Here is a 25137-nt window from a genome sequence, read left to right as displayed (position 1 = left end):
GGGCTGTTTTGTTTGATGTGACTTGCACTGGTCTGCTTTCGTTTGCATTCGTTTGCATTGGGGCAGAAACCTTGGTGGGCGTGATTGTGCTTCTGTGCTTCCTCTTGGGGCTTAAAATGGGGGAAACCAGTGTCCTCAGAATCATAAGCTTTCCTTTTTTTTTTTTTTTTTAGCAAGGGTAAGAACAGTAGGGGAACGCTTTAAGTGAGTTGGGCGTGGGGAGGTGGGGGAAAAGCTTTTTTTGGGGGGGTTCCCATTTTAATAAGCCCGGTTTCATCCACGTGGGTTTCTGTCAAAGCCAAGTGGATTCTTGGAACCCAGGCCAAGTTTAGAAATCTCAAATTATAATAGTGCACAAACCCAGTCCTTAAGAAAAAATAACAAAGGATAGCTTTATAAAGATACTAATTAAAAATATTTTAATCATCATGTCTCATCGACCTTACTCACACTTAAAGAAAATCTGAAAAAAATGTTTGTGCACAGCTGCTTTTTAACCTCTCCAAGTGAGTGTAAAGGCTTTTTGTTTGTTAGTAATTCTGGATGACCTAGGAGTTCGAGCTACCAGCCCCTCCCTTCGCCTGGGCACACCTTGCAAGGGAAGGGGAGGCAGCTATGCGGAGGCCTGGATATGCGCCTGCGCGCTGCCCTCCCCGCGTACCTGTCACTGGAACAGCCAGGCCACGTTAGGCCTGGGTTGTGGGGGCGGTGGAAGGCGCGCGCGTGCGCGGGAATCTCCCAGACGAGAACAGGGAGTGCGCGTGCTCGTTCGCTCGCCCCCCGCCTCGGAGGCGGAACCCTGGGTGGTGGGCGGGGCAGGGGCGCGCCTTCGAAGATCACGTGGGCGAGGGCGGGGCCTCGGGCGGATCGCAGTCGCTGAAGGCAGGAGGCGGGGCCTATTCGAACGGCGGGGCCGAGGGCGGGCGCAACAGCTGCTCCCTGAGCACTTTCTGACCCAACAGTCCCGGTGTGCCGGACGCGCCGCGCCCCGGTGGCTCTAGGGACCCCCCGCGCCTGCACTGTCCCCTCGTGGACGAGTAGGGGGCGCCCGAGCCTTTGCCCCCGTGCGCACCCCCACCCCGCTCACCTTAGCCCCGCGCCCGAGGTGAGCCCGGCCCCCAAATCCTCCCGGCGGGGGTGGGGGTGGGGGGGCACTCCATTTGGGGGAGGTCTGCGAGGCCCCGAGGCGCGGTGGGGGATGGCTTGCCTCTCGGTCCCCGTCTGTTTTGGAGGACCGGTGCCGGCGCGGAATCCGGGAGGTGTCCGCACAAAAGGCCGAGAGAAACTCCCCGTCGCCTCCCCTCCCTCTTGCCTTCCCCGCCCCCTCCCCTCCTCTCCTGCTCCCTCCTCATTCAAACCTCGGCTCGCTCGTGTGGTGTCAGTTCAGTCCCGGCCGCCGCCGAGCGAGGAAATGGCCGAGGAGCAGGAGCCGCAGGTAAAGGGGGCGCGCCCCCCGCTCGCGCCGGGCCCCAAGGGGGCGCCCCACTTAGCCCCTCCGGCGTCCCGCCGAGCTCGCCCTTGAGTCTGTGGTGCTCGTTATCTCTCCCCCTATTCGGATGATCGCCCCGCCCGACCCCCATCCTCGGTTCCTACTCCATTCTGCTCCTCTAGGGCGCCCCCTCCCCACTCGGCGAGAAGGTGTCGGGCGAACCCCCGGTGTGTACAGACAGTGTTTTACCATCACACTCACTCTTAGAAATAGTAGAGATGGCTTGGGGGCGGGGAAGTCCCCCCTCTCCGGGTTCGGAGCCAGGGGCCGGAGGGAGGTGGGGGCTGCCTGGTGTGTGGGGGCTTTCCTGAAAAGTTGGGTGGCTTCACCGGGCGGCTCTCCCGGTCTACCGACCCGCCTGTGGGGGTTGGCGGCCGGCGCGGGGTCCCCCGCGATAGTCCGGGAGGGGCCGGAGCAAGTTGGAAAAAGCCAAAACAATGCGTCCTAACAGGCGTCCCCCGCAAACAATGGCCGGGACCGTCCACACGGGCCGAGAGGAAGGCGCGTCTACAGGGGCCGGGGGAGGGGCCTGGCTGGGCCGTGGACCCCGACGCGCACCCCAGTGAGCCCACCACCACCCCCCGGCCGCCCCAAAAACCCTTGCCTGGGAGTCCGGGTCTTCTGCCCATCTCTGAGCAGGCGATGCACAGGGCTGCGTTTCCTGGATGTGCGATTAGGATTTTTATTCCTTTACTCTTTAATTTTTTACTGATTAAAAAGAACTTAAAAATAACCCTTAAGCTTTTAAAGAATAGCTTTATAACTCAATTCTAGTGGGAGACCCGAAGCCAGTTGGAAGCAGAACTAGGAACTCCGAAGGGCAGGAGGGATTGAAATGTTAGCCTAAAAGTGTTTAGTTTTTTTTTTTTTTTTAAAGGAAGTTTCTGCCAGCAGGCGCTGAGTGGCGAAACCGCGCAGTTTCAGATGTAGAGCCCTCTTCCCTCTTGATTTGGCCCCAAAATGAGTGCACGGGATGGTGGGGGGGGGGCGCTGCTGGGGGTGCGGAGGCAGGAGTTGGGGTGGCCTGGGCGATCCTCATCCGACGGGCGAGAGGTGGCCTGCGGGGTGCCCTGGCCGGTACCTGTGTGCCCCGGATCACAGCCATTCAGGTTCCGGGAGTGAGCCCACATTTTAGGGATCTGGGTAGGGCCACCGGGGACGGGAAGCCGCATTTTTTCTGGCGGATGGGGTGGGCAAGCGGGTTTTTCTGCAAGGTTTAGCTCTAGGAGCCACCAGTGGCCGCTTCTGGGACCTCGATAGCCCAGCCTGTTCCCATTTGGAACAGCAGAAACTTTTATTTTCTCTCTGCCCTCCCCCACTCCCTCCAGGAAAAGGATAGTTATTTCAGCAGAGTTTAAGGCTTTGGTGTGTTATTCCCCTTTGAATTCCTTGAGCCACAATTTATCTTTCTGAATCAGCCTATAGGACTTGGAGCTTTGAACATTCCTGAACGTGTATTAAATAAATGGCGGTTGTAGTGGTCCTCTGGCCAGTTCGGGGCCCAGCGTTGCTGACCACTGTGCATACCACAGCCTAGCTGGCTTCCTGGTTTTCTAGATCCTTTGCAGCCATTAAGCTGTATGTTCTAAAAAGCCTAGGTCTGATTTAGTTCAGGTTGATTCAATTATGTCTTCATCGCTTTTGAGTTGGTTGAATGAGTTGACATGAGATTAAGCTCAACAAAAGAAAGGCAGGGAAACAACAGCTGCCAGCCAGGCCTGGCCACTAGGTAGGGGTCTTAGGCCTTTTACCTTCTCTTCTGTGTGTCAAGAAGTTCATTTAAAAAGGTTTTTACTGTACTTTCCCCCTGGAATGCAGGGGCTGCCTTGGTATCAAATGAGACTTAAAATACTAAGTCTTATATTATTTTGAGAATGAGTAATAGATCGAGAGTTTCTAAAAAGCCCTCAGTGTCTGTAGTGACAAGTGCAGAGCAGTAACCTAATTGCTTTTTGTCTGAAACACAGAACAGTCAGACCTCGAGTTTGTGCTTGTTCAGTTAATGTGCCCTGAGAGCTTCAAAGGTGTGTCACCTTTGTGGTAGAGGGCTTTTTCTGAGAAGGACGTTTATTTTAGAGACTCCTGTTTTCAGTATTCCAAAGTCTCTAGTAGCGCATGCGTTTTTTTTTTAATCCTGGTGTTTTAGCTGAAATTATTCCCCTCTTTCCAGTTGCTGCCATTTTTAATAGTATGTAAGTATTCAATTCTAGAGGCAGTGCCTCATGTAAAGATTGAGAAGTCAGTAGCTCCAAGACAAATTTATAATTTACTTGTTTGTTAGAATAGGGTTAATAATCTGATTGCTTGGAATTTTAATTACTTGGTCTGAGGAAGAAGGCGGCTCCTTCAGCTCTGCACATTGATTTGCATGCTGGAGGAGGAAGTGGGGGAAGACGACGGCTTTTCTAGGTGAAAGACACGTTTTAGTGTCCCATTTCTTCCCGTCCTTTTTATCTTCACAATACCTAACACTCTGCAGTTTGACCTTTGCCATTGCTAAAAAAAAAAAAAAAAAACTCGTGGGTTCGAAGTTTAGCAGTTGTCTTGGGCTCATTATTCCCTTTCACTTCTTAATCAAAAAAAGGAATTAATACACCACTGAAATAAAACTTGTAGAAAACATGTTTTCCCTTCAGCCTGAAGACTCTCTTTAGATAACAGCTTGACTCTCCCTCTTCCCCCAGGTAACAGGGGAGGAAGAGGGAGGAGTGAAGGTTTTTGCCTTTACTTTTGAGGTTTAAGGTAGAGGCAGATTTGCATTCCTTTTTGTAAGCCTCCGTTTTTTGGCAGTGGGACTCCTGGAAGAAATAGCAGCCCAGTGGCCCTTTCAGAAAGGAAATCTGAAAATAAGACTTAAGCAAGTCACTTACAGACTGATGAAGTAATTAAGGAATATAATGGCCTGGCAAGGACAGGCCTTCTATCTTGTGTCAGATAAATGCTGATCGCTCTTCTCCCTTTAACGGCAGGATGAAATGGCATGTTTTTGCCACAGCGGGGCTGCCTTTTCCCAGCTCCGGAGCACTTGTACTTCTGAGATACTTGATGAGAGTCTCAGGGGTCCCCAAAGATGTGTCTTCCCACTTTATAAAATTCCCTTTTCTCTCAGTTGGCACCAACATGATATTGACTGATGAGAACTTTGGAGTACTTTTAATGAGTTTTCGCTGCCTGCAATCCACTACTTACAAAAAAAAAAGAAGGGGGGTTTATCTGACTCTCAGGACTGTGATTGGCCCTCTTGTGTTTGACATGAAGCTTTGTTTCCATTTGTTCAAAAAGTTAGTTCAGATGGTTCTGTCTCATGGAAGCCGGTGTGGCCTGTATGTTAAAGTTTTTGAGGTTGCTGCACGTGACCTGTTTTAAATGGTTTAGTCCTCATTTCCTATTTCAGTTTAATCCTGGTGCAGGATGGTTACTAAGTCAAATAGAAAGGTGGTGCTCAAATAGTGAACAGTGACCAGGTGTTTCCAAGCCTCGGAATTACACAGTAGAAGTGAAAATATGAGACAGTTCTATATACTGATGCGGATACCAATAGAATAAAACAAGCATAATGCGATTTTAAATTAAGTGACTATAATTGGAATAGGTAAAATAGTTTTCAAATTACTGAGGTGTTACAAAATAAAAACCTGGGTGGTATCTACAGGCCACGCATTAAAGGAATCCCAGTTATTACATCAAATGTTCTAAATAGTGAAGGGCCTGGTTCCAGCGTGGAAGGTAGACCCAGGGGAGGGGAGATGGGATTTGTCCACCTCATCTCCAGGTGGGGGGAGGGGTGTTGAGTTGAAGTGCACGTGGAAGCAAGTGAATTACACAAAGCCAGCAGGAAATGTCTTAAATTCGGGGAGGGCAGCTCGGTCATCACAACGCAGTGGCCTCATTTTGGGCACAGCATAACAGCTGTACTGAAGTGACTGCTTTTACTTTTAGGAGTGGGGTGGTTTGGCTTGGATTTCTGCAAAGGGTGTAATACAGTTTGGCAGATTTGCAGTGGTGTGTGGGGCAAGGGATTTTGAAGTGAGACCATGAGGGCAGATAGCAGTCTGACTTTGAGGAAGTGGGAGGATAGGGACCATCCTTTCTTCAAATCTGCAGCTCTGATGAGCAAGCTCAATTCTCAAATGAATCTGTCTTCCATGTAAATAGTGGGGTAGCCCCAGCCAGCCCGCCTCCACCTCCGGTTGCCCCTTTATGCCTGACATTGGAATGCTCGTGAAAAGCCTTTGCCTTTGGTCATTTGTGGGCTGCCTGTCCTTCACGCCCCCCTAACTTCCTGCCCAGGGCAACAGCATAGCTGATTACTGGAAATTTGGGGCTTGTTTGGTAATTTTATGATAAAGTTGAGAAATAAAATGACCAAACCTGAAGAGACAGCTGAGTTAAGTTCTGTGAGGGAGTTAGATTAATTCCTTAGCCTCTCCTCTTAAGCTTCTTCCCAGAGTTGTTTCTGACCTGCGCATTCTTCACAGAGAAGAGCTTCCCAGGAGCCAGATGCCCATTTTTTAAAATGGGTTCTCGCAGTGTTTTGTGTATTGGTGGCCATTACTTTCTAGTGTCAGAACCTTTTTGAGTTTAAAATTGTTCAGAATGCAGTTATGTGGCCTGGAGATCGAAAGCCCTGATACATTTTGTTCTTGAATCAGCACTAGGAAAAGCGCTGTTTTCTCCTGTCAGAGGCGTTTTTGTTCTTCATCAGTGGATACCTTTTTGTTGTTCAGTATATAAGTCCACTGAACATAAACTGTATGTATTAATTGAAAGGAGGCTTTCCCCCCTTTATTTTGAAAGCACACAGGTGATTTGAAAGGGGCAGACATACAACTGTAGTGTATGTTCTCTGCAAAGACGGGGTGGGGGGTATTTAAATACCTCTCATGCCTTAAAAGGCATTGCCACGTTTATGTTCAGTCTGAAGGTAGTTAAGTTGGGGTACGGTTAGGGACACTCTCCATTTGGCTCGGGGGAGAGCTGTGGAAGTGGAGGGCGGTGGTAAGGTGTGCTGCTCAGGTCCTCGTGCACCTGTGTGAATACAGGTGTGTGTGTACATGTACACAGGCAGTGTTTTCTCTGTCTAGTGAACGAGGACAGGTAAAGCTAGAACGCTGCATTTCTTTAGTTCTCTGAACTCCCTGTCTTCGGCGCAGTTACACTGAAATCTTTTCAAAATGTTAAGGTAGCCCTGGTTAAGTTGTAACAATAGAACTCACTGAGAGCAGTGCTTAATCTTGCCTAATTAAAATTCTTTTTTAAAAAATTATCCATTTCCCTTATAGTTCTCTTTCAGGACACAGTGAAATTTTTAAAAGCCAGTGTACAGACCACAGTATTTGTTAATCATGATTATACAGAGACTAAAACTAAGATATGGTGCTTTAAGTTCATATTAAGATCCTTTAAGTGACCTTAATTAATTTGGAATGAACCAGGCAGTTTTGAATCGTGATGTTCAAATATGCTAATGTGATTCCATCTTTATAACACTACTGGGGTCTCTAGTCCTATTCAGAATTGGGCACTATATACAATTTCAAGAAAATGAGACTGCCTCTGAACAGTTGTTTGCTTTTGAATAGTTTAGGTAGGAATGCTGACTCAACTTTGAGTACTTGAATCTTTTTCTTCCATTTGCATTTAAACATCTTTCCACAGTGATTGATATAGGCAAGTTGGGTTGACCACCTAGCTCACGGGCGTGACCTTGGTGATTTCCTTCCAGTGGTGTTGAAGGATTTCAGGTTACAGGTTTTGGTTGCTACTGAGGATCGCTGTGTAGAGTTCTCTTGTCAGATGAAGGAAAAAAAAACAGTCTGTGTAAAATACGAAAGGGAAACTGCTATGAAAATGTAAGTTTCCTAACCAGTCTTGAAGATCATTTTGCAGTTTAAATGTGCAAATGAATTGGTCAGTGACTAGCAGTTTGTTTGTGTTGAATGTTTAATGATCACTTACTTAATTGGCACTTAGTAACCAGGGAGGGAGCGCCTAGCAGTTCTGTTGGATACTTGAGATACTTGGCTGTGAGTGGAATTCTTGTGTGTTGTGGGTGGTTTTGAGGCCCATCAGTCAGTGCCTTACTGCTCCGTCCTTTGGTAGTGAATATTCTGGATCAAGAAATGTAAGCTGGCCTGAGCAGCTGCAGCACCACTGCACTGTTGGGGGGGTGGTGGTGACAGTTGAGTCCTGGGTACACAGAGGACGCTGTCAAAGAGTCACAGCTCCTGACAGCGTGGGGGCACTCCCCTGATTTGTTGTGCTTATGCACAAGTTACTGTGTTTTCCTTAAGCGTTGTACAATGTGCAGTATTTGCTCATTTCAGGGTCTGCAGGAAGTGGCAGAACTCAGAGCAGCTTTATTCACAAAGAGAATCTTTACAAACACGGAAGAAATGATTTAGAGCCTCAGACTTAGAGTTCAGGCAGTTATATATAGCAATAGGGTTCCTGCCTTTTTTGAAGGATTATATTGTAAGTTTTACAGAATATTTATTGTAAGTAACCACAGTATAATTTAAACCTTAGTATTCTCTCAGAATGGAAGGTTATGACGAAGAACCTCTTGCCTAAGGTGCCTGGGAGTGTACAACCGAGGTTAAGTACTGTTACCTGAATAAAGGTTTTGAAAACAGTTTTTAAACATTGAAAAGCGTTTTTGCAAAGTGCCTTTCAGGAAGCCTGGTGTGTTCACATGGCTGCTTTTCTGCACACCGTAAGCATTTAGACTATAGGTGTTGGGTGGACTGCCCTCCCCTCCCCTCCCTCCAGGTCTCTGTGCAGAGACGGTTGATTGGCAGTCACCGTGTCCTCTGGGCGTCCGCGTGCTCCCTGTGTAGAACACCCCAGGTCTGGTGCCCACTCTTCAGCCAGCTGGAGATGGCGGTTGGTTATTAACAGTAATTAGGTTCGAATGTCTATTTTTCCTAAGTTCTGTTTCACTCTAAAGATTCTTGTTTAGCAGCTTGGTTTTAAGTGATGGTACTGATTTATGGTGTAAGGAAGTGTTTCGTCTATGCATAGTTTCTAAGGCCAGAGTCAGGGCATTTGCTAGCACAGGTTTCCCTAGCATGGCCCATGTTCTTGTTTCGTTGGGTCTGTGAGGAGAGTGTTTCAAAGCCCAAGTGATTGCTTGTGCTGGTCAGTTTTACTGTATGATTAATTTTTTTTTTTATTACACTTGAAATTGCAGAGAATGGTAATGAGATGGCAGCCATAGACAGCCATGTGGAAGTTTTTTTATTAAGTTCATAGCCACGTGGCAGTTTGACGAGCATTCAAGTTAAATTCAGTATCAGCCATGGTCGGGACTGTGGCAGGAGATGTGCGTGCTGAGTCTCCACTTCTGCTGGTGACGCAGTGTGTGTTCAGTTACTCACCAGGTGCTGTCGAGGGCCTAACCCTGTGCCTGGGACCCCTTCTTAGGCTTCGGGGGCAGTGGGGGAAGAGGGCCGACAGGATCTCTGCTCCCTAGGATCTTTAAAGGGATGGCCCAGGGTTTTCATATCTTACGGGTATTGAATGGTAAGGATTACCATGACCCAGGGTCATCTAGTGCTTGACAGTTGGGCAAAGGTGTAATGACTGAGAGAGTCTGCCCCAGACGCTTCCCCAGAGGAAGAAGAGCTTCCGGTTTCCCTGGGAGGGTGGCCTTCCCACCTGCTGCACCACGGGCCTCTCTGGCCTTGGCCGTCCTTCCCCTCGTCTCCGGGCCTCCACCTGTCCGCTCTGCCTTCCTCCTCCCCAGGCGGAACTGAAGCCCTTTCTCCTAAGATGTTAACACTGCCTCCTTTCCCAGCTCTTTTGTTTGGTCTTCTGCTAGATGCTGGTGATGACTTGCTTATTAACCCAGATACTTAACATTTCAGAGAGAAAATGGAAACTAAGCACCTTTGCATGCTGTGTCTCTGGTCTTTGCCACGGCCCAGGGTGGGAAGTGACAGCGATGGGCCCACGTCATGTTCTGATCCCGAGATTGAGTTGAGGGTTGTGTCTTTTGGGGAAAGGTTATTTACAGAAAAGTGGAATTCCCCAAAACTATGGTTTTTTGCCAAATTAGGACATTAAAAACAAAAAAAACCCTATTATTTGCCATTGCCATCCTTCCAGTTTTTAAAAAGGGTATTTTGGAACCAAAAAGTAGAAAAGACTGCACATAAAGGACAGCCTTCATTCATGTTACATGAACATGAACCCACTGAGGTGTTGCTCTGGTTCTCGGCCAGCTGCTGGCCCGTGAGTGTCAGTCGGTGACTGCTTTTTCTTGAACATGTGCTGCTCATTTTCTCAGTTAAAGTATTACCCGGGGTAGTGGCATTCAGTAAATATTTGTTGACTGAGTAAATGATCAGCCATGTAGCCAACCATCGTTGAATGTCTTGATTCGTATGGTCATTAAATACTCTTTTGAGTATATCTGTCCATCAATGTAGACATGCCCCCAGAACTGTGGACTCGGAAACTCTTGAGATGGTCTTGTAATTTGTCCCTCTGCATTAAGTTGAAGTGGTATGGTGGTGACCGCTTTAAGGTTGTGACACAGGCAGGACTGGAACTCAGACTACCAGAATGTTCTATCCCTCCTGAGCTGGTAGTCAGCCCAGGGGTTTATCCTCCATTGTGGCAACAAAGGACCGAGAAATTAACATGAAATGCTGCAGTGCACTCTTTCTTTACCCCAGACTTTGATCTGCAGTCTTAGTTAGAGAAGTTGATTGTTTTTTTCAAAAAGAAAGATAACAAGGAAAATGAAATTTTCTCTCTTCTGAGTGTGAAGAAGTGTTTCCTGGTCTCTGAGCTTGCTCTTTGAGGAAGTGGAGGGAAGGAAAGTAACCTTTTTTTCTTTAAAGTTGCCTGTAGTAGGGAGGGAGTAGTGTGCGTGTCTTTCTGTGTCTCTGGGTGCAACTAACTGGCTTCGGTTAAAGTGGTTGGGATTCCTCGAACAGTTCCGTCCTTGCCGTGAAGGAGGAGGGTTTGGCTTTAGGTTACTGGTGATTCTTCCCTGAGCTCGAGCATGAGCTGTGAGGTCAGAGCCTGCAGAGCGAAATCAGGGCATCCGCTCTGCACCCACCTGTGCAGCATGTGGTGGGGGTGCCAACGGAGGACCCGTCTTCTGATTTAAAGACCCGGGGTGTGCTGAACCAGCTCTGTTGAGGATTTTAGCCGTGGACATCCACAAAAGAGTGTTACGCATGTATTTCCTTATTTGTTGTTTGGATGAGGAAGCCCTACTCTGATGCTTATTGAAGGCAGAGAGTTGTCAAAAGCAAACTGGGATTTGGGCAGTGGATTGAGGTTTACAACTTCCAGTGAACCAACATTTATCAAGGTTCCCCTTGGCCAAGATGAGCAACCATTCTGAAGTTCTGTATTTCTTTTTCTTTTTCTTTAAAGATTTTATTTATTTTTAGAGAGAGAGGAAGGGAAGGAGAACGAGTGGGAGAGAAACATCACTGTGATTGCCTCTCATGCGCCCCCTACTGGGGACCTGGCCTGCAACCCAAGCATGTGCCCTGACTGGGAATCAAACTGGCGACCCTTTGGTTCACAAGGCTGGTGTTCAGTCCACTGAGCCACACCAGCCAGGGCAGTATTTCTTGAATAGAGATTTTAGGAAGGGCTCCCATTTTTTTCTGTTGTTAACGTGTGTATATGAGTACCTGGTGTGCTTTTGGGTGTGTGTGTCTGTATATAAGACAGTCTGAAGCTCTGGCTTTTACAATTTTACCTAAAGTGCTTTCTTTGTCATCTTATTTTTTACAATTCTTAGTCTCTAGGTTTGTAGAGGCTTTTTACAAAGATACAGATGTACATTTCAGTGACATTGGGAAGGCGTTTATCTGAATTTAACAGTTTCTGTTATGAAACATTGCATTTTTTATTTAAACCATTAAAGCACCATATTTTAAGTTTCTTAACTAGATGAAGTTCTGGTGGTGGAATGAGTGTGATTGGTAAGTGGTTAGATTTAATTAACAGGTGTAACAGGCAGGCGCTGTATTAGGTTAGAAGTGAAGGGGCCGAGCTTCCTCTCTTCTCTGTCTGGAGCCCACCATTTCTGTCTTTCCCCTCCAGGTTTTGGACATCTCCTTGTCTCCACGTTGCTGGAACTGACTTCTTGCTCAACTGGCTGACTCACTCAATGGAGACAAAGAGAACTAATGCTTCGTGCTGACTCACATTTGAATCAAAGCATCAGGGAGTCAGTCTGCCTTGTTGGTGGGAAGAGCCAGTGATACTTTTCTATCACTAAGCTTCCTAAGGCTTCTGAAGATAAGATATTCAGAGGAATATATATACACTTTCTTTTGAACTTTTATAACAAATACTTGCTCTAGTTTTGAAGCCCCCGGGCTGCTGGGGAGTGACGAGTGTTACAAGTGGCCTTACTCCATTTCCAGAAACCCTCACCTGGATTCTCACTTGACACGCAGTCCAGAGTGGCAGGAACATGCCGACTCAGTCCCTCTTAGTGTACATGGACGGCCCGGAAGTCATCGGCAGTTCTCTTGGCACCCAGATGGAGCTAGATGATGCCATATCAATGAAAGGGGCCACTGCTGTCCCTTTCAGAGCCACACAGGAGAAGAATGTCATCCAGATTGAAGGCTACACGCCTTTGGACTGCATGTTCTGCAGTCAGACCTTCGCACACTCTGAAGACCTCAACAAACACGTCTTAACGCAGCACCGGCCCACCCTCTGTGAGCCCGCGGTCCTGCGTGTGGAGGCAGAGTACCTCAGCCCTCTGGACAAGGGTCAGGTGCAGACGGAGTCTCCCAAGGACGAGAGTGGCAAAGACAGCGAAGACCTGAGCTGCGAGGTATGTGGGCAGACGTTCAGAGTCGCGTTCGATGTGGAGGTCCACATGAAGAAGCACAAGGACTCTTTCACCTACGGGTGCCACGTGTGTGGCCGGAGGTTCAAGGAGCCCTGGTTTCTGAAGAACCACATGCGGACCCACAACGGCAAGTCGGGGGCCAAGGGCAAGCTGCAGCAGGGCTCCGAGAGCCCAGCCACCATCAACGAGGTTGTCCAGGAGCAGGCCGCCGAGAGCATCTCCTCTCCTTACAAAATCTGCATGGTTTGTGGCTTCCTATTTCCAAATAAAGAAAGTCTAATTGATCACAGGAAGATGCACACCAAAGACGTGGCTTCCGGTGGCAGCAGTGCTCAGGCGGACTCTCAGCTGGCGGGGATGCCAGCCCCCAGCGACGAGCTCCTGCAGTTCCTGAACCTGAGGCCCACAGCGTGCCCCGAAACTGGGAAGCACCCCGCCAGATGGATCCCTCAGCTCGACCCCTTCACCACCTACCAGGCCTGGCAGCTGGCCACCAAGGGCAAAGTCGCCGTCTGCCGGGAGGTGAAGGAGCAGCCCGGGCAGGAAGGGAGCACAGACAACGACGATTCGGACAAAGAGGAGCTTGGAGAAATCTGGAGTGCAAGCAAAAGCCACCCCGAAGGTTCTGGAAAGTCCAGAACGAGCAGGAGCGGCTGTGCCGGCCTTGCCCACGACAAGGAGAAGCCTAGACATGCGAATGGTGAAGTGCCTTCTGGGGACTCGGACCCCAAGTTGTCCAGCAACAAGGAGAAGCCCACGCATTGCTCCGAGTGCGGCAAGGCTTTCAGAACCTACCACCAGCTGGTGCTGCACTCGAGGGTCCACAAGAAGGACCGGAGGATGGACGCAGAGTCGCCAACCACGGCTGTGGACGGGAGGCAGCCGAGGATGTGCTCTCCTGACCTCGCCGGCACCCTGGACGAGCACGGGGCTGGGGACCGAGACGGCGGCTCCGAGGACGGGTCCGAGGACGGGCTCCCCGAAGGCTTGCATGTGGGTGAGTGCCGGGCCACGAGCTGGCCCCTCGTGGGGCCCAGGGGCTGGGGGTCTAGGCTGTTGGGGTGCCGTCCTCTTGTCAGTCACGTGTCCCGCTCTGGGTGGAGTCGAAAGGCCTATCTGTCTGCCAAGGTTTTCTCCTGCCCTGAAAATTCTGGGGTTTTGGATTTTGCTAACACATTATTTTAACTTGTGCAGCAGCCTAGAGCAGCACTTCCAATTAAGTGGTGAGTTTGCCCCCGGAGGGCACCTGGCAGAGTCTGGAGGCGTTTTTGGTTGTCACAGCTGCTTGGTGGGGGTGTGTGCTGTGGGCCCAGTGAGTGGAGGGGGGACGTTTCTGGACATCCCACAGCAGAGGAAGGCCCCAGATGTCAGTAGCACCAGGGTCGAGACGCTGGCCTTGCTTCAGTTTTTTCTGCATCCTTGACCTTACCTATGAAAATAAGTTACTCTTTCACGCAGTAGACGGCCGTGGCCCTGTGGATTGAGGCCCAGCTCCCCTGTGTGTGTCACAGGTAGATTTCCAGTGGTGACGAGAGTACTGGGAACGGTGGCGAACCACCACCGAGGGAGACTGCTACTGTTAGAGGCGCCCTCTGGTTCTGCCGGGACCGTGGCCTTTGTGTCTGGGGCTGGTGTTTGTTACCGGTTGTTCGCTCAGACACGAGGTGTTCAGAAAGGTCAGGGAATGTGAACACACAAAGGTGTTTCTGAGAACATCTGGTCGGATGTTCTATACACGTGGCTGGATATTTTTGGAATAAGGGGTTCTGCTTTGAAAATAGTTTGAAAATCCCCACAAGTGGATAATGAGAACATGGGTTAGTTTTAGTAAAACATCATTTAGAAAAGTGTTTTTGGTTAAAACAAATGCTGCCTTTTGTTGTAACTTGATCGTGTGGCTGCCTCGGAGAGCTCTGGGCGTGAGACCCAAGATGAGTTTGACCAGAGAATATGCTGAACCCCCCCCCCCCCCCCCCCCCCCCCCGCCCATGCTCTTTCTGATCATGTGGTGGGCGTGAGAGCTGTGGTTTTCAGATCAAGTATTTATTTAGAGGATTCTGAGTTCCGTGGGACACCAGAGATCTAGCACTTGGAGAATGACCATCTTCGGTTTTCAGAAAGTCCAGAAAGCCCATTCTGCTGTCTTGGTGGCGTCATAAAGAGCTTTCCACCCAGACCTCTCGACTCAGCTGTTCCTTTGCTGCTCAGGCCATGTGGTCTCAGGGAAACCTCCAAGCCTGAGATGCCCCAGGGCCCCGAAAGAAATGAAATGGCCAGTCGTGTTCTGCCAGCAGGTGGCGCAGGCAGAGAAGGGTCTGGTGGGAAACTTGGGCTGGGCCAGCAGGCGGCTGGAATGCCCACAGTAGCTGGGAGCGCCACGACCGGCGTTGAGTCTGGTTCTGCCACTGCATTGTTCCCTGACCGAGTATGTGTTGCTTCACCCATCTTTGCCCTGATTTCCCTGTTTGCGAAATGGGTTCATCAGCTTTAGCCTTGTCTTCTCTGCCCCCCAAGGGTAATTGTAGCAGCCTGTTTATAAAAGCACAGTCCTTTTACAGGACAGCACTGGCGAGTCAGAGGTGATGCTATAAGAAGGGCAGGAACCAGGTGGATGTGGGCATTTCTTGTCCTTTCTGTTAAAACAAAGTCATTGTGCAACTTTTCGGACGTGATGCAACACACCATGAATCCTGACACACGGTTGGAAGTAGGAAGTCGCCATAAGGTGCAGGCCGGACTACAGACATGGCTGATTGGGTGTGATTGTAGGAAGGCAAGCGGGCGTTTCTCTGTTTAGGGAATGATTTTTCCTAGATTTATCCAGGCGGGGCCAAGGTAGATTCACATTGTGAGTGTGTGAAAGACAGAGCTTATTCGTGTATTACTCATTCATTGTGTTTTTCCACATGAATAACTGTGGATCTGTTTTGGCCCCACCTTGTATTCTCATGTCTTCTGGTCTAGATTTATCTGTTACAGTTTACCATCAACCTGGATTTCTTTAGATTTATTTTTGAGGTGATCAGAAACCAAAGTAAATTATTTAAGAAATCCAGCTTTTATAAATGGGGTTACTAAGGGTTGTTCACGGGGTGACCTGTTTTTAATGTCCTCGCGGCACCTCTCAGATCAAGGGCTGTCTGCTGCTTCCGAGTGTTCAGAGGGTCGGAGGGGGTGACAGATTGCACCTCCTGTCTTCACGTACCGAGGGCTGCTTGTGAGCCGTGTTTACTAACAAATTAGTAAGCCTTAAGTCATCGAGAATGTGAAATTTGAAGGGAACAGGAGAGAGGGCCTTTTAGTTGGAAATAACTTTTTCAAGGCAAGTGACCAGTTTAGTTGTGCTAAATTTTAAGAGATGAATTAACTCGTCATATTGTAACATACACAAAATGAACCACAAGAAGCAGCATTTCATCTAAAACTTTAACGTGCTCTTTGGGGGAGCAGGTGTTTGAGCCGCAGCCTCTCTGATTGTTTAGTGTGACGGGCAGCCACCCTCTAGCGAGTGTCCCCAGGCGACCTTTGCTCTGCTGCAGTCTCCATCATCCTGGCAAGATTGAGGTTTCAAGTTGGATGCATTGTGGTTCAAGGGCAGGTTTTGCTTTGTCCGACACACCGCGGCCACGTGAGTGTGGTGGACGACCCACCCGCTCTCCCGGAGCCTCCCCAAGTTCTGACAGCAGCCCCCGCCTTTGCCCCCCCACCCCCACCCCGTTATCTCCGTGAGGATGGGGTTGTGCTTGCTTCCCTCTAGTGGTGACTTGCCCAGCCAGAGGATAAAACACTTAGTTTTCCCTGGCGGTTGGGAAAAATGGCCATTGACAGTGGCTCGGTTTTCTAGAGGGCCCACTCTGATGGTCCCTACTCTAGAGGGTCCCTACTCTAGAGGGCCGAGCTGCTTCGTCCAGCCCATCGGCGCAGGTCCCGCTGCAGCAGGCCGGGCCCTGCCTGGGTCAGCCACGTCGGGAGAGCAGGCTGCCGGGCCGCTGTCCTGACCCGTGTGTCCGTGAGGCAGAAGTGGGCGGCTCAGTCCTTAGCAGTGGCCTCGGCTGCAGTCGAAGCGCACCCCCGGACAAAACAGAAACACACACGTGTTACAGGACTCCAGACAGCCTCCAAACAGCGTCTGGTGTGTTTTTTCCCAGCTCCAATATGAGAGTTATTTTATGCTTTTTATCAAGAGCATTTCAGCCACCTTGGCTTGTTCGTGTATTTGACCTATCTTCTTACACACTTTTGTTTTTTCTTTAAGATAAAAATGACGATGGAGGCAAAATAAAGCATCTTACATCCTCAAGAGAATGTAGTTACTGTGGAAAGTTTTTCCGTTCCAATTATTACCTCAATATTCATCTCAGAACACATACAGGTAAGGAGCTTAAGGGTTTTTTAATGAAAAGAATTATCTTGTAGTGGTCTGTGGTTTTTTGTTTGGGTTGTTCAGATAATCCAGTGGGCCTCGGAGTAGGGTAAGAAGAAACATGTAGTGTGCAGATCGCAGCTGTCATTTCGGGGTTGGTAGTGGCGCTGTCACTTGAGCTGTTCCTCTTTTAAAGTTAGTTTCCCGTGTAGTTTCCGATCGCCAGACCCCCGTGTTTCCAGGCCTCTTTAATGAATGTCTCCTGCTGCGCAGCTGCTTTGTGCTGTTACGGTTTAGAATAAAGTGGAAATATACTTCAGAGTCTTCTAGTTTTTACTTTTTAGATCTTGGTTTCTAATTTTTAGAGAGAGGGGAAGGGAAGGGAAGGAAAAACAGGGAGAGAAACTGAGTCTCATGTGCCCCTCACTGGGGACCTGGCCCACAACCTGGGCAGGTGCCCTGACTGGGAATTGAACTGGAGACCTTTGGGTCCGCAGGCTGGTGCTCAGCCCCCGGAGCCACCCGTGCTGGGCCCGGAGCCTTTTCTGTAGATGGCAGAGCAGCCGCCAACGGTGGTTTAGGAGGCTGCGTGTGCTTGGTTCCACCTCCTCTCGTAGCTGCGCCGCCCAAGGCAGGTCACTCGAGCTCTCTGAGTCCCCTTTTCTGAGCGTTAAAAGTGGGATGACAGTCACTTCCACAGAGACGTTACAGAGATTAAAGAAGTGGAAAGTGCTGCTGCTTTGCTGGCTTTTTTTTTAACTCGAAGACATGTATCACATGTTCAAATACTTAGCATAGTCAGCGACGTAAAGCAGTCACAAGGAGGCTCCTGGGCGTGGAGGCGGGTTAACAGGTGGGGGGGGGGAGGACCCTGTGTTCCCGGTTAGATTCTTCTAGTTCCCAAAGGTCTCTTCTGATGCTCTTTGTAAACTTTTGTAATATGTTGGCACCTCTTGTTTTAGGTGAAAAACCGTACAAATGTGAATTCTGTGACTATGCTGCGGCCCAGAAGACCTCGCTGCGGTACCACTTGGAGAGACATCACAAAGATAAGCAGGTCGACTCGGCCGCTGAGGTCAAGAGCGATGGGAAAAACCAGGAGGCCGAAGATGCACTACTCGCCGCCGACAGTGCGCAAACCAAAAATTTGAAAAGATTTTTTGATGGTGCCAAAGATGCTAAAGGCAGTCCACCTGCCAAGCAACTTAAGGGGGTGGCCCCTGCCTTTCAGAGTGTCCTGGGCAGCACTGTCCTTTTGCCAGTACACAAAGATACTCAGGATTTCCATAAAAATGCAGCCGAAGACAGTGTGGACAGAATGAGCAGAAACCCTGCCCCTGCTCATTTGGACGTGTTGAAGAAGAGACCCACTGTTGAACCCCAGGCCGGTGGCCTCGTCTGCAGAACAGAAGGGGGTGTCCCCCCTCCTCCTCGCCCAGATGCCACTGCCACCTGGAGTACTGGAGCCACGAAGGTGGAGGTGGCAGTGGCCGGCAGTGTGAAGCCAAGCATGGACTGTCAAGAAAAGCCTTTAAACTTATCCCTCGGGCCGCTTAACAGCTGCCCGGCGATTTCTCTGAGCAAGAGTCTGATCCCTAGCATCACCTGCCCGTTCTGTACCTTCAAGACCTTTTATCCCGAGGTTCTCATGATGCACCAGCGGCTGGAGCACAAGTACAATCCCGACATCCACAAAAACTGTAGAAGCAAGTCTTGGCTCAGAGGCAGGCGCACTGGCTGCCCGCCTGCTTTACTGGGAAAAGACGTGCCGCCCTTGTCCAGCTTGCCCAAGCCCAAGCCCAAGCCCACCTTCCTGGCCCAGTCCAAGACCCTGCTGTTGGAGAAGGGGAAGCCGGGCCCCCCAGGGCCAAGCAAAGCCCCTCTGACCTCAGGGACTGACTCTAGCACTTTAGCCCCCAGCAACCTGAAGTCGCACAGGCCACTGTCCAGTGTCGGGACGCAGGGGGCTCTGGCTACCAGGCAGCCGTCAGAGATGTTTCCTAAAAGTGGAGTTTCTCCTGCCCTGGAGAAGACAAAGAGGCCGGAGGTGAAGTTCAAGGCCCCGGGAGTCTCTGTGTCCCAGCCAGCGCTGGGTGGCAGCACCATGAACGGCTCAGATTTCCCTGCCAAGCACGATGGCCCGTGGGCACCCCCCGGGAGAGACTATTTCTGTGGCCGCAGCGCAGGAGGTGCCGGCCCGGAGCTTGGAGAGCCGCTTCCCAAAAGGCCAAAACCCGGGCCGGCGGCCCTGGACACGGAGCAGCCCGGGCCTCACTACAGAAGGGGCCTCGACCTGCCCAAGTACCAGATGGTCCGTGGGATCACATCGTTGCTGCCCCAGGAGTACACGTGCCCGCCGCCGCCGCCGGCGGTGCTGCCCCCCAAGCCACGGTTCCTGGCCTCCGGGGAGATCGACTCTGCGAATGTGTTGACTGTGCACAAGCCCTACGGCGGCCCGGGCCCGCTCTACACGCGCAGCCCCTCGGGGGCAGCGGCCGGCTCCGCACTCGAAGGTACCGCCCAGCCCCGCACAAATGCTTGCCCAGCCCCAGCCCCTGTGGAGCCTTGGGTTCTTGGGGGAGGGGCCCCCAGGGTCTAGAAGGTACAGGGGGAGGGACAGCGAGGCCTTCCTAGACTGGCCGTGGTTCCCTGGTCCCCAAAGCTCAGTCCTCCAGGATCAGCCTTATTTCTGAGTGTTGAATTTCTCTGGTTTTTCTCCCTTGGGGTGATGATAAGAAAGATCATTGAGAACCAGTGGTCTGACCTTCTCCTTGCCCTGAAATCTCAGGTGTCACGTAGGCCTGTCACCTCCTACCACTGTGGTCCCCTGGTACACACATGGTGTGCCCAGCACTCCCTCCCAGCTGCCCTGGGATCTGAGATCTGGGAAGTGTCTGCCCACTCCCACCACCACTCCTGGGCTCTCCACTCCTTCAGAGCAGAGAGCACAGGGAACCTCAAGTTGCCAGCAGTCCCTCATGTGCCCCATAGGGGGCAGACAGGAGACCCCACCAGCACCTGGCCTGTCCGGACTGTGTGCAGGCTGCTGCTTAAACACACGTCGGAGCATGTTTGCCGTTAGGGCTGCCAGGTTCTGCAGCCTGTTTAGTTCGTGTGAAATTCTTGAGGAATTTCAGGAGTGCCATCACTCCCCCGAGCATGTTAGTGGTCACCTCCTGGGGACTCGGGTTCGCTGTGGGAGTGTCTTTAAAGCCCCTGCTTCCTCATGGCCTGCAGCCCCCTGGGCTCGGCCCCTGGCATTGCACCACCACAGCCCCCCTCGCATACGGCTCTGCTCCCAGACACGCTGAGCCCCCCATTCGTGTTCACCTGGACTGCGATTTCGAGCGGGGCCAGGTCTCCATCGGGGGTGGCCTGCCGCCTGTTGATCTGGTGCAGATAGAGAACTGAAAACAGTTGCTCTCAATGCCGCAGTGCCTTAAAGTCACGGTGCAGTAACAGTTTGTGTTGCCTTTTGATTAAAAGCACCCATTTCCCCCTCAGTGTATAAAATGGACTCGAGTTAAAACTTGGTCTCTCCACTGGGTAAAAGACCATGTTGCAAGGGAGGTCCTTTTAAAACGGGTGTTTTTTCTCTTCTCCCACGCCGGACATGGGGTTAAAGTTTATTACGCTGCCTAATTCTTTTGGCCCTTTAACTCCTTCTATGGAGTCCTGTGCTTAGATAGCCTTAGCTTTGGTGAATTAAGGTTCTGCAGTGATGGACTTAAAAACTCGGCAGTGCCACCTGGACCACACGTGTGCGACCGGGGGCTCTGACCGCCGTCAGGTCCGGGGCTCGGAAGACGGGCCTCCAACCACCTCCCCCCAGCTCACCCCGTTGCTCGGACTGAACGCTAAAGCCTTTTACATTTTTTCCCAATTAGGAAAAAGGCCTGTATCGTATCAACACTTATCTAGCAGTATGCTGCAGAAGAGGAGTTATGAGAGTTTTATTGGGAGCGCACATTATCGACCAAATGACAAAAACACTTGATTTCCTACTTGGGGGAGAAAGGTGAGCCTGTATACCACGTAGTGACTTGATTGGAAATCAGCTATCTGTTGTATCCAGTAGAATGTAAAATTGCTTTTAACTTTAATTTTGATTTTTTTAGGTGTTTTAAAACTTAGAGTAGTTAGGCCAGAAATAGTAAGATAGCAACTGAGATTTAGTAAGCATTTGTTTGGTTCTGCATTGAATGTTTTGTGAGCATGGCCCCTTTCATCCTTCTTCCAGCAGGGGGCAGTAAGTCAGGCGTTTTTGGCAAACTGTGTGCCTGCTTTTTTCTGTCAGTAAGAGTTTATTGGCACCTGGCCATGACCTTTCGTCAATGGCTGCAGAGCTGGGTAGTTGGGGCGGGGACCACGTAGCCCGAGCACCTGAAGGTGTTCACTGTCTGGCCCCTGCAGAAAAATTATTCGGCCACCAGGCTAGGGTGTCCTGTACACACCACGCAGAGACCTGGGGGCCGAGGCAGGGTTGCGTGACCTGCCAGTGTCCACTCTGCCTGGCCCCAGCCCTGCAGTAAGAGCTTGTTCACAGCCTTTGTAAATCCTGGGCTGTTGGGAGGGAGTGGGGGCAGGAGCAGGTAGAAGGGCTAATTTGTGTTGACGATTCGATTTCGCGTGGTGTGTGTGTCTAGCTGGAGAGTGACCCAGGACACTCGGGTGCGCTTGGAGCTGCACACACGCTGGCGTGTTCCACGTTCGGGTGAGGGCGTGATGTGCAGGGAAGAGTTACCCTGGGACCCACTTGACAGTAAACTGGGTGAAAAGTGGGGCTCAAGGACAGGCAGTTCTCTCTGAGATGAACCTCCACCGTGTCTGTTCCTGGAGCGCTCTCGCCCGAGGCCCACTCAGGGCCAGGGCAGGACCTCTCCTTCCTGGGCTCATGGGGTCACCCGGGGGCCCGCTGGCGGTGCAGACTGGTGAAGGGGTGTCATCCCAGGAGAGGGGTAAATGCACTCTGTGCGGAGACCAAGCAAACCGTTCACAGACTTGGAGGAATGGACGGATCAGCACTGGCAGGTCCCTCGCCTGTGCATTGCAACCTGCCAGTGACCCCCGGGCCTCTGTCCACATTCTCTGGGCTTCTCCGCCTGCGCTCCCCACTCCCCAAAATATCCTTCCTGCACCATCTTGGTCAGGCACCCTTTCTGATCCTTCAGGACCAGCTCACATCCCGTCTCTGCCGGTGTGTGCAGGGAGCCAGGGGCTCCTTCCCCTTTGTGTGGCTCACGCCCGTTTCCACCGCCAGCCGAGCCCAGCACCTAGCTCAGCACCTAGCCCGTTGCTGGGAATATCGCAGTCGGTGCCGGCTGAACACATCATGTCGCAGATACTTTGTGCACCTTTCCTCTCAAGGACGGAGGTTATTCTGAGTTGTTTGTGAACTGCTCCTGGTCTGTGCCATAGTTTCTCCTTTTACAAGGTGTGGACTTGCAGAGTTTCTTGCAGGGGGCAGTTGGCTTTGCAGACGTAGTGTGACTGGTGTGGGCTCTGGTTCTTGGTCACATTATCTTCCTTAAATCACAGTCGTGTATCTGTGGCCATTTAAGTGGTGCGGCATCATGTCTGGTCTCCGGGTACTTCACTGCAGAATTCAAGCTCAGATAGAACACACAGCAGGGCCAGATCTAAATAGCTCTGTCTAGTCAGTACACTTGTAAAAAGTTACATATTGACTTTCAGAGAGAGGTGAAGGGGGGGAGGGAGGGCACGTGTAAATGCCGATTTGCGGTTCCACTTAATTAGGCATTCATTGGCTGGTTCTGGATGTGTCCTGACGAGGGTCTAACCTGCAGCCCCCGGGAATCGGAACAAGGCTCTGACCGAGCTGCCTGGCCAGGGCTTAACATTTTTAAAAGGTTGTCTTCAGTTTTACCCCGGTCACTTTTTAAACTTTGTTTTCATAGGTCTCGGCGATGGATGTGTGTACTCTGTGTGAAGGGAAGCCAGTCCATCTTCTGAGAAAGCGGCCTGAGAGCTACTGAAAGAAGCCGTGATTGATTGTACTGTACATAGAATGCGGGAACACTACAGTGCTGGGGCGTCCACTCTCGTACCAAATAGCAATAAAAACTCGTCGGAGCAGTGGGGTTGTACACGGTGGAGACCAGAGAGCTCTATTTTGTCCCTGAATAATATTTTTTTTACAATTGACCAAATAAGTGGAGTTTTTGCATACTTGAGCGCTGCTGAAAAGAATCATTTGGGATGGGGGGGTGGGGCGGGGAGAAGGTATATGATGCTTGCACCTCAGGTAAAATCTGTAAATAGATAAGTTGTACCTGCTTGTTCAAATACCCTGTGTATTCTTTTTCTCACATAGCTCATCACTTTGAGCAGTTCCTTGCTATTTGTGCTCTTTCATTTAAATTGTACGTTTTAAAATAATTTCTTGATGATTTTGTATTATGTTAAATCATCCGCAGTCTGTTGTCTTGAACTCGTTACTGGAGGCAGCAGCTCCTGAGGCCGAGAGCGGTGCGCACCGAGGTCAGCGGCTCCGAGCGCAGCGCCTCCCTTTGCAGGCGCCTGGCAGCCCCTGTCCGCGCTCCAGCCCTTCCAAGGGACCCCCCCCCCCCCGGGGGTCTTAGGCGCATGTGTCTACAGAGACTCATTTCCTCTGTAGAGCGGCCGGCTGCCCAGTGAACGTACCAGATTGTATGTGGAGCTACTGAATAGAGTTTCCTGTCAAATTAATCATTTTTGTTGGAAAATGCAGTGTTTGGGGCACTCGTCTGAATTAGTAGATAAAAACTATAAACGCTAAATTATACATGTGATGTACAGTTATTGGAAGCAATTTTCATGGAAATGAAAGTTGCGGGGTAATTTTAGGTTGTATTTGGGGTCTCGGTGCGTCCGCATTGGGGCCGACAGCGGGTGCGTTGAGACCCGCTGACTTTGACGAGAACTGCTGGCCGAGCCCTCCGGTGACAATGACCAGGGAAGGAGGGACCCGTTTCCACCTGGTCTTCCCGCTTTTGGTTTTAAAGCAGCAGCGTTTCTCAGTACACATGCAGTTTGGGTTTTAAAGACAGAGTGGCCGCCAGGTGGCCTACCAGATGTTTTAAACTCTGTTCCCGTAATTTGCAGTTCCTGGCTGAGTTTCTTCAGCAGTCCCCGGGGTTAGCAACCACGAAATGTTTTATTAAGAAACTGTTTTCAAAAATAAATTTGCACTGTTGATGTTTCATGTCCTAAGGGTAAAGTACTGAAAGAATTCTGATTTTTTGTTTGTTTGTTTATTTTCATTATGCAACATGAAGCAAAGTTGATCGCGAAGTCTTAACTCCCGCCACAGGGAGGCCTCATTGGAGATCAATCTGCTGGCCTTGCAATTAAGTGCTTCGTACCAGGAGGGTGGACAGTATTCGCCCTTTTTCCTGTTCACAAGCTGAGCCATATGTACAGAATCTAGATTTTCGTTTTCATAGTTTTGCACTTTTATAGCCTATTTTTGAAGATTAACACATTTGCAAAGATGATTGACTTGATCGTGGCCCAGTCCCATGAGTGTCACTGAGGGCGCTCCGACTCCGAGGGACATCTTCAGAGGGGCCGCAGCGCAGTGGGGGGCTGACTCGGAAACCTGTATTTAAAACAAATCACCAAATCTATTTGAAAGCAAGTCGGTTTGTGCTGTGCTGAAATTATTGGGGTTTTTGTATTTCTCCTTTGTAGCCACATTTCTGAAAGCGTAAAAATACCCGTTTTTTTTCTTTTTCACAGCCCTTGTATTCCAATTTTTTTTTTTTGCCCATCAGTATTAACTATTGGGATACTACTGGTTTTGTATGTTTTTTTTTCTTTGAGACAACAGTACATATAATAGAGGTACAATCTGTTGGATTTTTGTTTATGTATTTATTTCATTCCAGTTTGATTTATTTTAATTGTTGATACTTAAGTTGTCAAACAGTAGACATGACCTGTTTTATTTATGATATATTTCAGCTTAAAGTTATGTTATTATATGTGGATGTAAATACAGGTTTGGTGTTTTGCAAACTTGGGTTTCGGTCTTTATTGCGTCCCTGGTTTCTGATTTTGTTTCGTTTAACTTTTTATAAATACATTCGTCAAAGTACACGGTAGTGGCGGGACCAGCAGAGTGGGACCGCCCTCATCCTTGGCAGCAACATTTTCTGTCTTTTTGCCACTCCTTCCCCGTCTTCCCCGAGTGTCTTAAAGTGAGTCTCTGACGGGATTAAATTTCACCCCTAAAACCCTTGCCTGTGCATCTCAGACAGGTGGGGCTTTTCAGGGCGGCCCCCGGCCGAGCAGACAGGGCTCCTCACCGACCCTGGTGGGGTCTCCGAACGCCTGCCCGCGGCCGGTGAGCTGGAGTTGGGATGCACCAAACAAGGCACACTCCTCAGTTCCACTGATAAGTTCCTTAAGCCTGTTCTAATCCCACCCTCGCCCTGTGGGACG

At 50.2% G+C, this 25137-nt stretch overlaps 1 protein-coding gene across 4 annotated transcripts in view; it reads left to right on the top strand.

Moving 5' to 3' along the window:
* The window catches only part of ZNF217 (zinc finger protein 217), a 37866-nt gene extending 13168 nt beyond the window's left edge, over nt 1–24698 (top strand). The window contains exons 1-6 of one of the 4 annotated variants that reach the window (XM_037133649.2): nt 912–1105; nt 11564–13326; nt 16585–16701; nt 17655–19205; nt 20580–20710; nt 22611–24698. In XM_037133649.2, coding sequence (XP_036989544.2) covers nt 11940–13326; nt 16585–16701; nt 17655–19205; nt 20580–20689 — 3165 coding nt within the window. In that variant the 5' untranslated portion in view covers nt 912–1105; nt 11564–11939 and the 3' untranslated portion in view covers nt 20690–20710; nt 22611–24698. Of the gene's footprint in view, nt 1–911; nt 1106–1167; nt 1436–11563; nt 13327–16584; nt 16702–17654; nt 19206–20579; nt 20711–22610 lie in introns of those variants that run through there. The other 3 variants (XM_053671256.1, XM_053671257.1, XM_053671258.1) reach the window with 3 other exon arrangements.
* Nucleotides 24699–25137: the final 439 nt, after the last annotated feature.

This window comes from Artibeus jamaicensis, unplaced genomic scaffold (assembly GCF_021234435.1).
Source record: "Artibeus jamaicensis isolate MK-2021 breed Jamaican fruit bat unplaced genomic scaffold, CSHL_Jam_final contig_685, whole genome shotgun sequence".
Lineage (NCBI taxonomy): Eukaryota > Metazoa > Chordata > Mammalia > Chiroptera > Phyllostomidae > Artibeus > Artibeus jamaicensis.
This window is presented reverse-complemented; position numbering and strand designations above follow the sequence as displayed.